Here is a 19,981-nt window from a genome sequence, read left to right as displayed (position 1 = left end):
ACACACACACACACACACACACACACACACACACACACACACACACACATATATGTGTATATAAACTTTTTTTTAATGTGGAAACTAGAGTTTCTAAAGATTAATTTCAGAGTGCATGCAAAGGGGGAGAAAGGTGAAAATAACTTATGAATGAATGTTTTTAATACAATAAAATTTGAATAATTAAGTATTCAAGAATAGTAGCCTATAATAGGGCATCACTTTGGAGAAATAACTCTTGAATATACAGATAGGTATAAATATTTTAATACTCTCTCCTGCTCACTCTCCATTTTGTCAAAATGGCTAAGGAAAACAGTTCACGGAAGCTAAAAGCTTTATTTTTATGACAAAGGTAGATTTTCTATATTAGTGTTTTCTGAATCTAAACCAGAGATGTTACTGCCTCTATGAAGAGACTATAGAGCAGTGAGGCCTTTAGATATCCTTACTGCCTTTCACTAATCCTTAGACATATCGTTTGGGGGAAATTTGGACCTTTTTTAAAGCTTAAAGTTTAATTTAAAAAATGATGTTTGTATGTTTGTGTGAACGTAAGCCACGTGTGTGTAGATTCTGGTGGAGGCCAGAATAGGATGCTGGCTTCCCTGGAGCTGGAGTTAGAGGCAGCTGTGAGCTATTTGGTGCGTGTGTGCTAAGAACCAAACTCTGGAAGAGGAGCAAGCTTTCTTCACCCCACCAGGCTCTCTCTCCTGCCCTTAAAGCTTACATTTTAATATGGAAACTTTCTGTGTACAGGAAGTAACCAGGAGCTCCATGTTCCACATCAGCATCTTGCTTTGCTGTGTATGTAACCTTGCATATAGAAGTTTACCAGTTAGGTATACTTGTATAAGCCATGTTCTGTCAAGATAGGTAATTTGAAAACATGAGCTTTGAAATCTTTATTTTGCAATCATTTAGTCAGTGAAATTCAGTAATTTTCTGTTGGATTTGTAAGGACATTTACTCAAAATTATACATTGGTTTTATATGGGAACTAAGAATTGAAAGAAATAGTTTAAATCTGGGATTTCTAGGCTAAATAGCTACTACCATGTGAGCTTTTTTCTTCCTTTATTAGCATATATTCATTGTCTGTAACCCTGGATTTCATAATGACAGTTATATAAGTGTATAATAGACTTTAGCCATGTCTACCCCAAACCCTCTTACTTCTTTTTCTCCTTCCTTATTAAGTCCTCTTTTTTTTTTCTTACAGTTTAGCTCTTCCATGCCATGTGTACATACATGATTTTATGTATCTGCATAAAACCTGGTATCCACAAATGAGAGAAAATGTGCAACACTTATCTTTCTGAGACTGGCTTAATTTGCTTAATATGATTAGCCACAGTTTGAGAAATATAGAACAGGGCTAGTGAGATGGCCATTAGTTAAGAGCACTTGTTGTTCTTGCAGAGGATCTGTGTTCAGTTTCCAGCACCCATATGGCACCTTATAGCCATATGGTAGCTCAGTTCCAGGGTATTTAGCACTCTTCTGACCCTTCTGGTCATCAAGTGTGGGTATGATGGCTACACATACATAAATATACATGCAGCACAATATACACATAAAGTAAATAGAGAATGCCTCATAATTTTGCTGGGCCCTACTAAACTACTCTATCATTCCAGTTTTAGTATATGTTCTATCATAACAGTAGCAATACCACATGAGCTATTGAGGGCTGGAAATGTGGTTAATCCAAATTGGGGTGTAAGTGTAAAATACACACCAGATGCTATTACTCAATACCAAAACACCAGAAATGAAGCACTCTGTTAATTTTTTGTGTGTGTTTCTTCCATGTTTAAATGATATATATTGAATATTTAAGGTTATGAACTTCATGTGTTTATCTCTGCTTTTTAATGGGGCTAATAGAAAATTTTAAGGTATATTTGTGACTGGGACAGTGTTGATCTAGGTAGCAAAACAAAGTACAAGGAGCTCTTATTTTGAAACAAAAGCTGGCAAGGAGCTAGTTTATGCTTTTCATTTTGACTCCCTGTGCTTTGCTCATTGACTTGCTCATTGCGAGTCTCAGCATCTGTTTTGATCCAGAATGTTCAAGTTTTTAATGGCAAGTTTAACATATTAATTTAATGATATATGGTACTATGCCATCTTCTTATAGCATGACATCTATAGGAAAGATTGCTAGGGTTCAGTATCTGAAGAGACTCAATTAGAATATTGATTTTAATTACTAAATTTTTTCAGAGTTTTATTAATCAAGATAAACGGAAAACAGAAGATGAAGATAAATCACAATCATTTATGCAGAAATATGAGCAAAAAATCAGACATTTTGGTAAGTCCATTACATAAGTTTCCTTCTTTATTGTGTTAGATATCATTGGTATGTATATAAAAATGAACCTATAAGCTGGACATGGTGACACACACTCTTAAGCCCAGAACTCTAGGAGGCAGAGGCAGGGGGATGACTATGAGTTCAAGGCCAGCCTGGTCTACAAAGCGAGTCCAGGACAGGCAAGGCTACATAGAGAAACCCTGTCTCTATACAAAAAAGAACCTATAAGATGAGGTCTGCCTATGGCCAACTCCATTTATGTTGTTGATTCTGGCAGGGTAGTCAGGTCCATTTCAGACCTTGTGCCTTCAACCAGATTGTGAAGAAAAGTACAGTTATGACAGTATCGCTTCTTTGCATTTCTTGACTACTCAAGGTTTTTTTCTTTTCTTTTCATTGATATTTTTCTTAACATTAGAAAATTAGCATTCATTTCAGAATTTTGTGTAATTATTTTGTGTACAGTGGGGAGTGGTCAGGTACACAAATGTGGAGGTCAGAGTACAACTTGGTGTAGTCAGTTCTCTCCTTTCTCACTGCGTAGGTTCTAGGGGTTGAGCTTCCATCATCAGGTTTGGTGGCAAGCGCCCTTACCCACTTGAGTCATCTCTCCAGCTCCAACGTTCATTGTTTTTTTTTTTTTTTTTACCACGTTTGCATATGATGCTGTGCAATTTATTGTTTCTTGACATGTTGCTCATACAATAGAACAGAAATATATATACAAAGATCTAACATACAGCTTTTGCCCTTTTTAAAGATATTTTAGTCTTTATCTGTATGTGTTTATGTCTGTTTTAGTATATGCTAGATGTGGGGGGTGGGGGAGCATAGAGACCACAAGAGAGGGTTAGCTCCCTGGAGCTGGAGTTATGCTGTGATTGTGAGTCACCCAATATGGGTGCTGGGATCTGAGCTCAGGTTCTAGAAAAGCAGAACTTTCTCTCCAGTCCCAGAACAGGCTGTTTCTATTAGGGGAAGAAGAGTGGGGTGAAGTTGATGTGAGGAATTCCTAAAGGAGGTGGCATCTGAGTTTGTTTAGAGGGGTAGATAAGGATCTTCTATAAAGATTAGCATTAGAAATACAGAGTCAGAAAATATATGCACGCTATGTTCCGAGACAAGCAGTGCCATGCTACTGGATTGAAAATGCTGCTTGAAAGTGTATGTCTTTTATTCAAGTATTATGTGAATTAATAGACATGATTCCTGTTGATATTTTGTTAATAGCACGTTGAAACCTTCTTCCTTTTGTGTTCTCTGAGGAGTATTATTTTTGCTTCAAAAAGGAAAAACTGTACATTTAATTCAAGAAAGGTACCTGAAGAAAGCTGGGCATGATAACACATGCTTGTAACCCCAGCACTAGAGAGTCTGAAGCTGGAGGATCACAAGTTCAGGGCTAGCCTGGACTGTGCCATGACTCTGTCACAAATAGCCAAACCAAAACAACAAAGGCTAAACATGAAGAGTTAAACACACAAGTTCACATTTTTAAATATATCATTGTGTCATTTCATACAATAGAAACAAAAGGAATAAGCAACTCTCTCTTAGGGAGATATTAAAATCTTTAAAGCATCAGGATTTTTGAATCACAGGGATAGAAGACAGTAATTTGCAAATGAGTCCTGTGTTGTTGGTCGCCATTTCTACCTAGTCCTTGCTGCCAAGGCCCATGTGTTCTGCAGGAAAATGGTGTGCCATCTACTGGTACTTCTCTGCACACACGCACCATTTGATAGAATAGTGTCACTAGTGGTGTCTCTGCCCAACTGGCATTCTGTAGGCCCGTTATTTTGGAGCAATGTCACCTAGTAAGTGAGAAATAATACCTTCATTTGTTGTAGAATGAGTGCTTTGGTTAAACGCAGTTTTGTGTGGGAAAACAGCTCAAGTTCACAAGATGTTGTATCTGACACTGAGATGGAGTCTTCAGTAGATCCTTTCCAGCTGTTTTTCTGAGTAGTCCATGGTAAGACCGTGAATTTCATGAACTCATGTTCATCATTTATCTTGTAAAATGAATCAGAAATAATGCGGTACACTAACCAGTTCATCTAGTACATCCAAAACTGTTTTACCGATAGAGGCATGGTAAGGACAGAGCACTTTCAGCTCTAGGATGGGCTAGTTCATGGAAGGATTATTGAGCCCTCCAAGAAGAAATTGGACCAATATACTCAAGCTGCTGTTTGGTGGTAGGATAACTAATTAAGTAGAATTACAGTGCCTTATTGAGGTTTTAGCATGAGGTGTTTGGTTTTTTTGTTTTGTTTTTGTTTTCTCTTAGAAAATTCAGTGTTCATTGATTCTACTGAACTAGGATGCCAAAATGTCTTTGCGAGAAGAATCCATGCTCTTGAGTCAGTCTGAAGCCTATGCCCACTGTGACCCCTCAGTTTATTAAAGTATTGTGTATTTAATAAGCTGGCCAGAGAACAGGCTGACTCAGCATCCACGGATGAGTAATAAGCAGTTGTTTTACCATTCATGTCGTGAGCTTCCTGCATCTCATCTTGTCATACTAACCAGACCCTTGCTGTCTCCAAATCCAGCCAGACCTTAGCACTCCCAGATTCCCATTGTGCCTGTTTCTTAGTGGAAATGCACATTGGCTTTTCACTTTGGAGGAGATACCCTACTTGCTGCAGCACATTGGATCCAGAGAAATGTTCTAAGGTAGTAGGATCCCAAACTTTTTATGTTTTTACTTTCCACCTCTGGCATGTGTGTATCTTACAAATAGGTATCTGGGGCACTCCACCTCTGCTTGCCAGTTCCATCAACATAGAGTGGATCAACCTGCAGTTACATGGGAGGATGGGGTAACAGAATCCACATTTACAAAGTGATAGCACAGCTGATAGAGGCTTGAGACAGGAGCCTGAGAGCTTGATATTATCCACCTGGAGAAAGCAACACTTCTCTTAGTGTATGCTTATTAAAAAAGAGAAAGCATTTGCCAGATTGATAGATATATTGATGAACTCCTTAAAACGCATTTGGAATGGTAGCTATAATTAAGGCTTCCGAGTGGTGACTTGGCAAACTTGGATTCCATTCTAGACTCTTGAAACAAAGGGCGTGGTGAACAGGAGCTGTCTGGAGGGCTGCAGGGACTTCACACTAGTGTCTCAGCTTTACCTGTCTTCTTCCAAGTCTTCCTAACTCTGCCTTATGCTGTTGGATGACTTTTTTTTTCTTTTGTTGCTTCTACTCTTATACTTAGATGAAATTTACCTACTAATGGTAAATGACACCACTATTGTGGTGTTACGGATTATTGAAATCTGATTTTCTCTTACATTTATGTTTATTATTTGACTCATACTTAAGAAATACAAAATGGTGATTTAGATGCAGAGCTCATTTACTCTTAAACAATTTCTACAGTAGTTTGCATCTTTAATATCACCGTCCTTGTGGTCTGCAGAGCTGGTTTCTGAATCATGCAGTGGTTTTTCAGAGCATGCCATTTTCTTTTCCAGCCATAGTTAGCTTTGATTAAGCATTTTCTGAATTTATGTAGGGTCACTGGAAATGTTATCAAGAACTGTAAATTTTGCCCAGAAGCTGTTTATTTGTTTTTTCATTTATAATCTCCTCATTGTATTCATTTGGTTTTATGTTAAAAAATATTATCTTGTTTTTGGAAAACATCCTAACAAATACTTGAATAAAATATAAAGTAAAATGACCTGAAAATCATGTATTGTGGAAATTAAATTGTCTCTGTGATAGAATTGCATTTTTAAATTATTTTCTTTATTATTATTATTATTTATTACAATTTATTCACTTTGTATCCTAGCTGTCACCCCCTCCCTCATCTCTTCCTGGTTCCACCTTCCATCCCTTCTTCCCCACCCCATGTCCCTGCCCTAGTCCACTAATAAGGAGGTCCTCCTCCCCTACTATCTGACCATAGCCTATCAGGTCACATCAGGACTGTTTGGATCGTCTTTCTCTGTGGCCTAGTAAGGCCACCTCCCCAGGGAGAGGTGATCAAAGAGCTGACCACTGAGTCCATGTCAGAGACAGTCTCTGCTCCCCTTACTAGGGAACCCACATGGAGACTGAGCTGCCCATGGGCATCTGAGCAGGGGTTCTAGGTCCTCTCCATGCATGGTCCTTGGTTGATTCATCAGTCTCTATAGCACCCCCTGAGCCCAGATATTTTGGATCTTTGTAGAGCGCCTGTCCCCTTCAGGTCTTTCTATCTCCCCCTTCTTCCATAAGATTCCTGCACTCTGCCCAAAGTTTGGCTATGAGTCTCAGCATCTGCTTTGATACCCTGTTGGGTAGAGTCTTAGTATGTTTATCCTATAGTATATGGCTAATATCCACTTATAAGTGAGTATATACCATGTGTGTCTTTCCGCTTCTGGGTTACCTCACTCGGCATGATCTTTTCTAGTTCTACTCATTTGCCTGCAAACTTCCTGATTTCCTTGTTTTTAATGAGTTGCATTTTTTTTTTTTTTAATTTGAGCGCTTTCCAAATTATCCACAACAGATCTACTTCATTTCTATTACCTGAAAAAATATTTTAAGGTCTCATTCTAACAATTTTGGGATGGCTTAATATTAAAAAATGTGTATTAAATATAAATAATGGTATAATAACTGAACAGCAAAGAAATAAAAATGTCAGAAGAGTTTGTAGACTACTTGATGGGGTAACCAGAACCCTCAGAAGCTTTTGTAGGATGGCTGAAAGGAGGATGGATTTGTTTTTTAACTAACATGACTGCATAGGCATAGAGGTTTAAAAAGGGGGGGGGGGGTGTGTCCAGGTAATGGGAAGTAGAGAAATCTAGAGCTCAGGAAGTAAAAGTAGTCATAGTCTTCTGAAGGGTCTTACATTACAGCCTAGCTGGGAGAATTTTAGCAGGTGGAGTTACAGTAGATGGTGTACAGTGTTAAATGTATTTTGTAAATATAATGCAGGATATGTGTACTGGGAGCAGCTTTAAAAATCAAATAGACTTGAGAACTGAAGGCATTTAGATGTTCACCAGGAAAACACATGGTTTGAAATATTTAACTAAATTATTTTAATTTGTAATTGTAAGCTATTATAAGCATTCAGAGAGATTGATAGTTTGAGTGGCTGGCTTATTCTTAACCAAAAGATTGTGTCTTAATAAGTATTTGCTGTATGAATTATTCACTGCTGTGTTAATACTGGCTATCAAGTATTTACTATGTGAGGCACTACTCAAAAGTGCTTTATTTAAGTTAATGTCTTTAATTCATAAAACTCCTTCATGTTGGGTACTGTTTTAGCCCTACTTTTCGGAGGAAGATACAAAGATATATGAAGGGACTTGCTCAAGGTGAAGCTGAAGTTCAAACTGAGGCTGTTTAGCTCTAGAGTCTCTTCTGCTGGCCATCCTCGATTGTGTTACTTTGTTTACAGATTTCAAAATAAAGAGGGGGAGATAGAAAGACCTAGAGTGGACAGGAGCTCCACAAGGAGAGCAACAGAACCAAAAAATCTGGGCACGGGGGTCTTTTCTGAGACTGATACTCCAGCCAAGGACCATTTATGGAGATAACCTAGAACCCCTGCGCACAGATGTAGCCATGGCAGCCCAGTCTCCAAGTGAGTGCCCTAGTAATGAGAACAGGGACTGTCTCTGACATGAACTCTGGCTCTTTGATCACCACCCCGCCCCCTCCCCTGAAGGGGCAGCAGCCTTGACAGGCTACAGAAGACGACAATGCAGCCAGTCCTGATGAGACCTTATAGACTAAGGTCAGAGGAAAGGGGAAGAGTACCTCCCCTATCAGTGGACTTGGGGAGGGGCATGGGAGGAGATGAGGAAGGGGGATACAGCTGGGATACAAAGTGAATGAACTGTAATTTATTAAACATTAAATTAATTTCAAAAAAAATACAGGTGCAGAGATCCACAGCTAAATTTTAGTCACAGCTCGGGGATTCTTGTAGAAGAGGAGGTGGAGGAGGAGGCAGAGGATTGAAAGAGCCAGAGAGGTGAAGGACACAACAAGAAAATCTACAAAATCAAAAAATCTGGACCTATAGGTTCTCACAGAGACTGAACCACCAACCAGAGATCATCCATGGGATGGCTCTAGGCCCCACATTACATATGTATCAGATGTACAGCTTGGTCTTCATGTGGGACCACCAACAGGAGCAAGGGCTGTTTCTCACTCTGTTGCCCACCTTTGGAGCCCTTTCCCCTAACTGTACGATCTTGGCCAGCTTCAGTAGATGTTCCCAGTCCTACTTGATATGCCAAAGTGGGTTGCTATCCATGGGATGGCTCCCCTTCTCTCCAAAGGAAAGGGGAATATGAGGAAGGGAGGGGAGTAGGAGGTACTTTGAGGAGAGGAGGGGAAGTTCCAAATTACCGGAATGTAAAGTAAATAAATAAACTGATTAATGAAAAAGAAAAAAATATTTTCTTATAAAATTTCACACCTTTTCTCTTAAGACCTATGTAGACTACTTGTAACGCCTCAATTTGATACTAATTCAAGATATAATTTACTTAGATACAGTCTTTGCCCAGTCTCAAGTGTTAGAGTCTTAGGCATTAAAAAGATAAAAACTTAAGCATGTAATGGCACCTCTGTGGCTCTTAATAGGTGTTACTTATATTTTTCCTATTATCTTTAATTCAGAATCCAAATGGACAGGCCTTTTAAAATTCACTTATAATGCTGCCATGTTGGGGTAACTAGATGATTGATTGTGGATAAAATAGAAGTGTGAGGAAGCCAGCAAAAAGACTGGGAATGTAGCTCATTTGGTAGAGTGCTTGAGTGGCACACATGGGAGCTGTAGGTTTCATCTCTCAAATTGCATAACCGGGCCTGGTGGGGCAAGGTCCTACATCCCAGCACTGGAGAGAGATAGGAATGTCGGTGTGCTTTTAAAAGACTATTTTATTGACATTTCTTATATCTTTTTCTCCCTACTCCACCCCAATTCCTTTCCACCCCCCAACACCAGATAGAAGAGAGAAAGGGATAGTGGAAGAAGGGTCAAAGTTTTCTTTCTTAGCTGTTTCCTGCTGGTTAGGGTCTGGGGGTTCCTTGGAGCCAGTCCAGTCCTCATTTCAGAAGATCTCCTACTTGTCTCACAAGAGCAACCAAGAACAGCGAAAGGGGAAGCAGGAGCAGCCTTGTTCTTTCTCCAGTTGCACTTATTTTCTCTCCAGAGTCCTCAGATTTAAACTCTCTGCAGCTGGCAAAGAGCTCCTCTCAGTGCCCGAATGAGGCAAATAGTCTGCTGCTGTGGACCATCTGAATCAGTCCCACAGCCCACACCTGGGACCAAAAGAAAACATGTTCATATCCACAGCATAGGAACATCTCAGGTTCAGAGGCAGCCTGGGTTCCATGGAACTCTCTGGAAAAAGAGTATGAAGAAAGGGATGGGGCTGTGTCATAGAGTCATTTTATGTCTTCAGGCCTAAGAAATAAGGATTGTTCTCTTCTCGGCTCTGACTTTGAACATTCATTAACTCCTGGGGAAGTAGTTTTAAATAATGTGCATAATCATTCTGTGTCTCAGAATCTTAAATGACCCAATTGTTAGAAAAGTGTGGTGCACACTTACAGTCCTAGCACTGGGAGCAGAGGCAGGAGGAGTTTAAAGATTGAGGGATTCTTAAGTTATATAGGGAGACCGTACCCTCCCTTGGGTTTTTAAAGAAAAAAAAGGTGGAAATTGCCCACAGCTGTTTTCTAAAGACAGTGTATTTTCAATTGGTTTCCCACATGTTGCTGTGTATTCTCAAGAAAGGTCTTTGTTTTTGATCTTATGTTCTCATGTCAAGTTTAGTGTGTAGAATTCATTTTGTGTTGAGAGCAAAATTTCATTGTCATACTGTCAAGACAGTCCTGTGAAATGTCCGTGATGGCTTAAAAGCATCCCACCTGTTGGCTGTTGTGTGTAAATCTGAAGTCTGAAGCTTCTGACACTGTGATCCTCAGAACAGGATAACCCTGAACAACTGTTATTCCCGGTGCTATTGCTTGGTCATAGTGACTTTTCGAAATTAGGTAAAGATGCAGATGTACTATTGGCACTGTTTGGATTCATTTAACATCTTGAAACAATGGCAGCCTTTCAAATATGTTCAACTAATTAAAAAACAAAAACAATCATTTACTGTGCACACTGAACAGGCAGCATTAGTAAATGGCTAATGTGACTAAAGTAACTTGAGTATGTCAGCTGTTGTAATACTGACTTATTTGTTTCCCGATCGGTAAAGTTTCCTGAATTGGTAAATGTCTACATTTTACTATATCTGTAACACTTTAAAAAATAAAATAGAAGCCAGGTGTAGTGGTGCACACCTTTAATCCCAGCACTCAGGGAGGCAGAGGCAGGCAGATCTCTGTGAGTTTGAGGCCAGCTTGGCCTACAAAGCAAGTCCAGAACAGATAAGGCTACACAAGAAAAACCCTGTTTCTAAATAAATAAATAGCATAAGTAAATAAATTGGAGATGATATAGTATTCTGAATATTTAGTAAGCTCTTACATTTGCCAACTATACTCTCTTGAAGTCTTGCTTTTAAAGTTTTTGCCCTGGGGATTGAGCCTCAGTACTCATCAGCAAATACTTTTTATCATTGAACCACACCCTGGCCTTTTTTTTTTTTTTTTTTTGAGACTGTCTTACAAAGATGCTCAGGCTGTCTGTTCTTGAACAGGCTCTGTGGCCGAGACAGCTCTTCCATTCGTGGTCTTTGCCACAGCCGCTCAATACAGAGATTCTTATCCTTCTTTATAATAAAAGCCATCCTGTTCTCTTAGTGAAATCACTTGTATTTACTTTAACCTTAAGGGAAGATCAAGTGTATCAGTGTTTGGGGGACTTCAGCTGAAATAGAGCTGCTGTCATTACAGTCTGGACATGGCTTTAAGAGGTTTGGTGCTCTTGGCTTGCCCTATCACATATCACATTGCTCTGGAACTGTGAACTGTCTTTAAAGAGAAACATTTGAAATCCTTTTCTTGCCTCACAGGAAGAAAGGAAATATTTGACATTTGTGATTCAATTCTTTTTACAGGTATGTTGAGTCGATGGGATGATAGTCAGAGATTTTTGTCTGACCACCCATACCTTGTATGTGAAGAAACTGCTAAATATCTTATTTTGTGGTGTTTTCACCTAGAAGCTGAACAGGTATTGTATGAACTTTTAGTTTCTGGAAACCTTATTAGAATTCTAATTTTTTACTCTTTTTTTTTTTTTTAACATTGTTTAAGTGAAAGCAGGAAGGCTATTAGAAGGAATTACAAAGTTTTACTGTTTCTGACTTTCAAGCAAAGTGTAGGGATTTTGTTGTTTCCAGTGCATTTGCTTTGCAGCCTTCTCATCACTCTTGTTCTCGTACACTTTTTTTTATTAATTAGAAAGTGGTGTTTTAAATTTTTCATAAAGTAATCACATTAGGAACTAAGCCGAAAGCATGTAGTTATTCTGGTCCATATAATAGCAGTAAGAGATTTGCTTTATGTTCATACAGTATTTTACTTAACAATAAAGGAAGTAAAATCAGAAGTACTCTAAAAATTTTAAATTGGCATCAGTGCCAATTCAGTCGTTCTAGAAGTATTTTCTGTAACTTTGTGTATGTCTTTTTTTCAGAAAGGCGCTTTAATGGAACAAATAGCACATCAAGCTGTTGTAATGCAGTTTATTATGGAAATGGCCAAAAACTGTAATGTGGATCCAAGAGGCTGTTTTCGTTTATTTTTCCAGAAAGCCAAAGTAAGTAGTTACTTGGTATTGTTAAATGGGAAGGTTGGACTGAGCCGAGCTTTGTGCTGTGGGTATCAGGAAGCTGTCTAGATAGTAGGCTGCTAAGTGCTATAGGTTTTCTAGTAAAAAGAAATGTATAGTATTAGTACTTAGTGTGTGTAAGTTAGTATAGTGGCTACATAATATAAGTTAGTATTTATAATACATAGTTGTCTTAGGCTTTTAGTTGCTGTGAAGATAACACCATGACCACAGCAACTCTTGTAAAGGAAAACATTGGGGCTGGCTTACAGTTCAGAGGTTTAGTCCATTATCTTCATGGCCGGAAGCATGGCGGCATGCAGGCAGACATGGTGTTGGAGGAGCCAAGAGTTCTACATCTTGATCCGCAGGCAGCAGGATGAGACTGTGCCACACTGGTGTGCCTTGAGCACCGGAGACCTCGGTGCTTGACCCCCACAGTAACAAGCTTCCTCCAGCAAGGCCACACCTACTCCAACAAGGCCACACCTCCTAATAGTGCCACTCCCTATGGGCCAAACATTCAAATACATGAGTCTGTGGGGACCAAACCTGTTCAGACTGCCACAGCTGTATTACAACTTTTGTGCTGAATGAGATTGAGAGTGTAAGAGGCTGGGCTGGGCATAGTAGCACAAATGCCAGCATTCTGGGAAGCAGGGACAGGCAGATCTCTGTGAGTTCGAGGCCAGCCTCATCTATAGAGTGAGTTCCAGGACAGCCAAGGCAACACAGAGACACCCCCTACCTTGGGAAAAAAGGAAGAAAGGAGGGAAGAAAGAAAAAAAGAGGAAAAGAAACCAAATTTGTAATGAAAATGTGGAGATGAGGCAAGTGGATTATGAGTTGGACTATGAGGTCAGCATGGCTGCAATAGTGAGATGCTGTTGAGAGACAGCAAAGGGGCGGGAGAGGGAGGAAGAAGGAAGCAAGCAACCTAAACATTTCACATTTAAGAGATGACTTCCAGAAAGCACTGTGGTACACGGAATATTATGCAGCTAATGTATATCCATGGAACATTCTTAATAATCTAAGAAAATGTTTGTTCCAAGTTTAAAACGAGATGCATGTTTATATAAACAGTGTTGGCCCTACTGAAGAAAATAGATGTGTTCAGAAAGATTACTGTTTTATGTTTACTAAATCAGTAATAAGTTTCCTTCGAAGCAGAGAGACTTGAACTCACTACTAGCAGAAGCATAATTAGAACAACGCCTTTGGGAGTATTTCTAGTGGAACTGAGCAAGTGCACATCTGACTAGCAAAGGCATTTTGAGGACTGTGCCAAAGAGAGCAGGTTCTCGATACGTGCTCAGGAGCCTAGATAGTCAGGAGGCCCCCAGTAACTAAAGAGTTCCGAAACACTACTGTGATGTTAGTGGCTGTGGTCACTCAGTGTGTGCAGTTGGTGCGGAAGCAGAGGGAAGGACCTGTTACCTTCTCTTAAGCCAGGCGTGAGGGCTTGTGAAGATGAAAAAGCAGATTTCACTGTCCTTACCTTTGGAAGGGAGAGGGTGCTTTAATGAATAATCCTAGCCTTTTAAATATTATTTATTGTGTGTGTAAAGGTTTACTTAAATATACAGTGTGGAGGCTAGAAGTTTTGACAGAGTATCTTTCTCTATCATGCTGTATCCCATTTTCCAAGGCAGGGTCTCTCAGTGAACTTGAAGGTAGCCATTTTGGCTAGACGGCAGGCCAGCAAGCCCTCAGGATCTGCTTGTCTTTGTCTTTCCTGCTCCTCAATGCTGGGGTTACAGATATGTGCCACAGTGCTGGGATTTTACATGGGAGCTGAGGCTCCAAACTCAGGCCCTTATGGTTTACAGTTGCACAGACTTGTCACATTGCTGGCCTTTGCTGGTCACCCTTTCTGAGTCTCAAGTAGTCATGTTTAGCTCTGGAAAAACACAGTAGTGTAAAATAGTGCACTGCTATTGGCAGCACATAATAAATTTCTGGGTCTTTTAAGTTTTTATTTCAAAAATTTGAACACAGTAAATATTGACTGATATAGCCTACATAAAGAGAAATTATTGTTGATGTGAGTTTTTTTAAAGTGTAGAGATGTGAGGCTTGAGAATTACTGTCCCAGAGCAGCTCTTACATCTCTGTACTCAGTGCTGTGCTTTTTATAGATATGTTTATAATAGCAGCCTAACCATAAGAATAAATTGTGGTGTGTTCGTAATATAACTCATCATCGGTATAGATGAGTAAAATAGTAATAAATGAAATAAGCTAGTTGTATAGCCAATATCAATTTTTCTAAAGCTGGTGGTTTTAAGTATTTGTATTTTATAAAGTATTTATAAAGGCAGAACTAAACAGTATGTTTTGGGGAGCAGGAAAAGTAAAGGAATGACTAAGACATAGGGAGAGGAGAAAAACTCTTGAACTGTTCTCTGAGGTATTGGTGATAATCTCATTCCTAGTTTTCATGGGCACATAGTGGGATTTTCGCTCAGTAAGCTGCACACACTTTTTGTTTGGTCGTTTTTTTGTTTTGTTTTGTTTTTCCACATTTCAGTATGTGACATTAGAAGTTAAAAGGAAATAAACCAGAAGTTTAACTTTGATTATATTTGAATGGTAGATTTATTTTTGTTTTCTTTATGATATGCTACAATGAACATTTCCTGTTAGAAACAGACAACAGTAAACTAATTCTATTTTTAAATGTATAAAGATAAGTTACCTCAAATGCTTTAAACTCTCTGAAGTGTAGTCTAAATACTACAATTTCCTACAGTCTCATCCTAGAGTTTTCTACAATCTGTTCCTACAGTTTCCTACAATCTAATCATACAGTTTTTAGTAGACTTTAAATGAACAAATGATTGGGTTGGAATTTTAGCTAGACTTACAGTAACTAAATTTTTACTTGACTCATAGAAGCAATAAAAACTATACGTTTTGGTTTAATGGGTGTGTTTAAACTGATAATTTGGTGATGGAACATTGACATTCTACATTTTATTTTTTGATGAAACAGAACTGAAAAATCATTAAAGTCTTCAACCTTAACAGTTGTAATATTAGACAGGAATACTCATGGGGAGTTTCTATCATGACAAGGCACTGTTCTAAGCATTTTGCATGAATTAACTTATTAAATCCTTCTGCATTTTGTAAGGATTTTTTACTCCTGCTTTGTAAAAAAAAGGAAATTGGCATAAAGAATATAAGTAGGCATCCCGCAGGTTATTTCATTAAACAGTCAGGTTTCCCAATTTAAGTATCTAGGCTTTAGGATGACAGCAGAGTTGTCAGTTGTGCTGTTTGCCTGTGATAGCAGTTACCTTTGGATGCAAACATTGGACAGTAGCATAGGTCCACGCAAGTACAAGCTGTTACTAGAATAAAATGTTAAGTTTAACTAAGGAAATTGTTCAAAAAGACAGGATATCCTCCCAGAACATAATTTCCATTATTTATGTTACCCAGAGCTAATCTATATTCGCAGACAAGTTCTACAGCCTAAACTCTGTTGACAAGAGCAAGATCTTTCAACCACTTCAACTTAAAATCAGCATGCTGCTGGCATAAGGCATGCACCCTGCCAGTTACTCATGGAAGAAATGGCTTTTGTTGTTGTTGCTATTATTTTGCTTTGATTGTTTTTATTTCTTTTTTTGTTTTTGTTTTTCTAGACAGAATTCCTCTTTGTAGCCCTGACCGACCTGCAACTTGCTCTGTAGACCAGGCTGGCCACAAACTTATAGAGATCCACCTGCCTCTGCCTCCTAAGTGCAGGCGTGTGCCACCACTGCCTGGCTTAGAAGAAATGTGTATAAGAAGAGGCCTCTATCAGTAGAGAAGGCCTTTCGTGGAGAACATAGGCTCCTACATCACTGGATGGCAGAGAGACCCTCAGCTTAATTGCCACACTTGTTTGTTTCCAGATGCCAGAAAGATGCTTGCTTAGGTAGAACACTTAAGATACCCTTATGAAGCCCCATGTGGTGGTGTATACATTTAATCCCAGTACTCAGGAGGCAGAGGCAGATGGATCTCCGAGAGTTTGAGGCCAACCTGGTGTACAAAATGAGTCCAGGACAACCAGGGCAGTTACACAGAGAAACCCTGTCTTGGAAAGGAAAAAAAAAAAAAAAAAAAAAAAGATATCTTTATAACAATTAGGTTGAATGTTGAATTTGGTTTTTATAACAGTTACAAATAGAGTCTAAAACGGACAGAGATGAACTAGATAGGTGATAGTGCCCCTTCCCTGATTGAGGATAGAGCAATGTGAGAGGTTGATAAAGCTTGTTTTGCAATTCTAGGGATTGAGCCTAGGGCCTTGTGCATGCTAAGCAAGTGCCCCGTCACTGAGGTGTGTTCCAGTTTTAACTTTATTTTGAGACAGGGTTTCACCAACTTGCCTGTAAATTCTCTGTGTAGCCTGCCACCCCTTAAGCTTGCTGTCCTCTTGCCTTGCCTCCTGAGTAAGTGGTCTTATGAATGGTCCCACCAGGCCACTCTTACTGTGTGTGTGAGGAGTGTTGTTTCCTGTTTGTTAATTGCTGAAGTGGAAAGAAACGTGGAGCAGGCCACCTGTTTGTTAGCGCTCCTCTAAAAGAAACAGCGCGCACTGACCTGCAGGAGACTGGGCTGCTTCTTGCACTTTGACTGTTCTTTACTGTTCCAGCTCTGCTCTGTGTGTTTTCCAATTGACTCTGTGGTTTAGTAGTCCAGAAACATTCTGTTTGCATGTTTTTTGTGTTCTAGGCAGAGGAAGAGGGTTATTTTGAAGCATTCAAAAATGAACTTGAAGCTTTCAAGTCAAGAGTAAGGCTTTACGCTCAATCTCAAAGTTTTCAACCTGTGACAGTTCAGAATCATGTTCCTCATTCTGGTGTTGGATGCATAGGCTCCTTAGAATCCTTATCACAGGTAAGCTGGAAAAGGGAATACTCATTTCATCAACATTCACATAATTTTGTTCTCTAGACCTACTCATACATAATGTATTTGTGACCACTTAAAATTTTCTCGCTTCAAAAAATAATCCTTAGTGCTGGACATGCTGGCTCACACCTTTAATCTCAGCTCAGGAAGCAGAAGCAAATGAATCTCTGTGAGTTTGAGGCTAGCCTGGCCTCCACAGTGTGTTCCAGACCAGCCAGGGTCTACACACAGGCAGAGTCTATATGTAGAGAGACCCTGCCTCAAAATTAATTGATTGATGAATTGCCCTTAGTCTTATTCCATTTCATGGTTTAGCATTGAGTCTCTTCTGTCTCTCAGAGACACCAAATTCTCTCGTTTTGATGTGGTAAAGTGAGCTGTACCTAAACATTCCTAATGTCAAATGCCACTACGTGTTGCTCATCTCAATTATAAACTTAGGGTGGCTCCTCACAAATATCTTATTCTAAGTAAAACACACTGTTGGCAGTTTTGTTTTGTTTTAGCTTGAGAACGGACATGTGAGCTAAAGTGATCTCTGTTGCATGGCTTTATGTAATCAATACCTTGTTAAAAGCACTTTCTGTACGTTATCTATGCAGTAATCATATATGTGGTGGTGGTAACTGTTTGAACCTCTTCAGAGTCTGCTGCAAGATCAAAGGAAAAATGCCAGTGAACAGAAGAGGGGAGTAGACCATTACTGTAGCTGATAGTACTTTTTAGAGCTCTAAGATGCTGTCAGACAGTCCCTGCCCATTGTGATCTTAGAAGTAGCAGCTTAATAGAGCCCAGTTATCTCTCATTTCTAGGCTCCAAGATTTTAAGACCAGCTTTAGCCAGTTTATTCTGTTGTCTACACTGGGAGATGGAAGGTGTCATTCAGAAGACAATATGAGGAGAGTCCTGTATTTATCTTTTAAGCCTCATAAAATGGTAAAAATTGAGATTTTCAATTTCTTGACCTTATGTCACTATAATTTTACCATTTTAGTAACATGTATTTCAAACAGTTATTAAATTTGCATTAATACTTTAACCTAGTTTCTAAAATAATAAGGAAAGCAGTTGATCATATTTAACTCAACCAAAAACATTTTCATGGATGTAAATATTCATGTTCTGGCTTTAAATAATTACTAGTGTTCTCCCTTAATTAGACACGTCAGGAATAGCCCCCGAAGAATGTCTACAGAGCACTTCTTTATTTTTAATTTTTTAAGGTTTGTTTTATTTGTATGAAAATATTTTGCCTGCGTGTGTGTATGTATACCATATGTGTACCTGGTGCCCACAAAGGCCAGAAGAGGGCTTTAGATCCCCTGGAATTGTTCCTTACAAGTGATTTCTAGGCACCATGTGGGTATATGGAATTGAACCCTGGTCCTCTGCAAGAGCAGCTCTGAACTGCTGAGTCACCTCTCTAGCCCCAAGATCATTTTCTTTTTTTATTTTAATTTTTATTAATTACACTTTATTCATTTTGTATCCCCCCCATAAACCCCTCCATCCTCCCCTCCCAGTTCCACTCTCCCTCCCCCTTTCTTCACGCATGCCCCTCCCCAAGTCCACTGATAAGGGAGGTCTTCCTCCCCTTCCTTCTGATCCTAGTCTATTAGGTCTCAGCAGGAGTGGCTGCATTGTCATCTTCTGTGGCCTGGTAAGGCTGCTCCCCCCTCAGGGGGAGTTGATCATAGAGCAGGCCAATCAGTTCTTTAATGTTATTTAAATACACTATTGAGGAGTAGCACGTGAGAAAGCAATTTTTCCAATGGAGTTTTATGAGGATGTCAAAGGCAGCAAATAAACCTAAAATTAGTCACCAAATGCATGAAAAGGAAAAAGAAACTAGCTGGAAAAAGGATGTCATTGGTTCTTTCTAATAAAAGGAGAACATACACACATTAAAATGCATGAAATATGAAATCTGTATTATTAAGAAGATGCTTCTGGCTTGAGAGAAGTAAGTCATTCTTACACATACCAGTTAACAGCTGACAGTAGTGGCTTGGTCTCCATTGTCATTTGTGGTAGAGAAGGCTGGAGTCATATGTGTAATTTTCTCATTTGAATTGTTACTGTTATCAGGAATCTTCATTCTTAATCTAGGTTGCTGGACTAGTCGTTCCTTACAGGGTGAGAATTTAAGCATCCTGACCTTGGCAGCCTCAGGGAGAGGAGTGCTGTTGAAAATTCCTTATAGTTGCCTAAGATTAGTGACTAGATGAAGGAAACAGGATAGAATGTTTCTATCCAGGGATCAAGAAGACGATTTTGAGGTCTGAAAACCTTACTATAATGACGGTATACCATCTTTATATCACTTTATGGGTTATGTAATATATTGACATTTTATTTATATATATATATAATATATTGACATGTCTTATATATATATGGAAAGACATCATTTAATCTTGTTAAAAGTACTGTGATTATATTAATTTTTTTTTGCAGATAAGTAAATGGAAAATTATAGAGGTTTACTTTGCCCAAAGCTGAACTAGGTGACACTCTGAATCTGAATGTCCTTCCTCACTGAGCCATACTCTACAAGTGGCCATGCGCTCTTGGAGAGACCGCATGCTGAGACAAGGACAGTGCTGGGAATGCCCATAAGCTGATGGGACAGCCAGTGGAATTTCAGTGTCGTTCAGGTTAGGGGTGTTGATTCCTTTTTGTTTTCTCAAGTAGGTCAGTGAGCTCTGGAGACTCTCTGCAGCCAGTACTCAGAATTCTGTCGTGATAGTTACTTCTAAGTTTGGTCTTGAAGGACTCTGGAATCTGAAATGGATGTCAGAAAGGACTTAGTCCTACTTTGTGGAAACAGAGTAATATAACAAGATTATTGACTGTTTTATAAAGCTTAGAAATTGGTAACTCTTGATTTTGGGTTTTTGGTGTTTTTTTTTTTTTTTCTTCTTCTTCTTCTTCTTCTTCTTCTTCTTCTTCTTCTTCTTCTT

General features: G+C 39.1%; 1 protein-coding gene across 2 annotated transcripts in view; it reads left to right on the top strand.

The window, feature by feature from the left end:
- Positions 1-19,981, top strand: part of Cdc37l1 (cell division cycle 37 like 1, HSP90 cochaperone) — a 31,140-nt gene that overhangs the window by 8,925 nt on the left and 2,234 nt on the right. The window contains exons 3-6 of one of the 2 annotated variants that reach the window (XM_055613938.1): positions 2,230-2,320; positions 11,389-11,504; positions 11,970-12,092; positions 16,839-17,003. In XM_055613938.1, coding sequence (XP_055469913.1) covers positions 2,230-2,320; positions 11,389-11,504; positions 11,970-12,092; positions 16,839-17,003 — 495 coding nt within the window. The remainder of the gene's footprint in view (positions 1-2,229; positions 2,321-11,388; positions 11,505-11,969; positions 12,093-16,838; positions 17,004-19,981) is intronic. The other variant, XM_055613939.1, reaches the window with a different exon arrangement.

The sequence above is a fragment of the Psammomys obesus genome, unplaced genomic scaffold, assembly GCF_907164565.1.
Source record: "Psammomys obesus unplaced genomic scaffold, mPsaObe1.curated_primary_1811, whole genome shotgun sequence".
In the NCBI taxonomy this organism is placed as follows: domain Eukaryota; kingdom Metazoa; phylum Chordata; class Mammalia; order Rodentia; family Muridae; genus Psammomys; species Psammomys obesus.
This window is presented reverse-complemented; position numbering and strand designations above follow the sequence as displayed.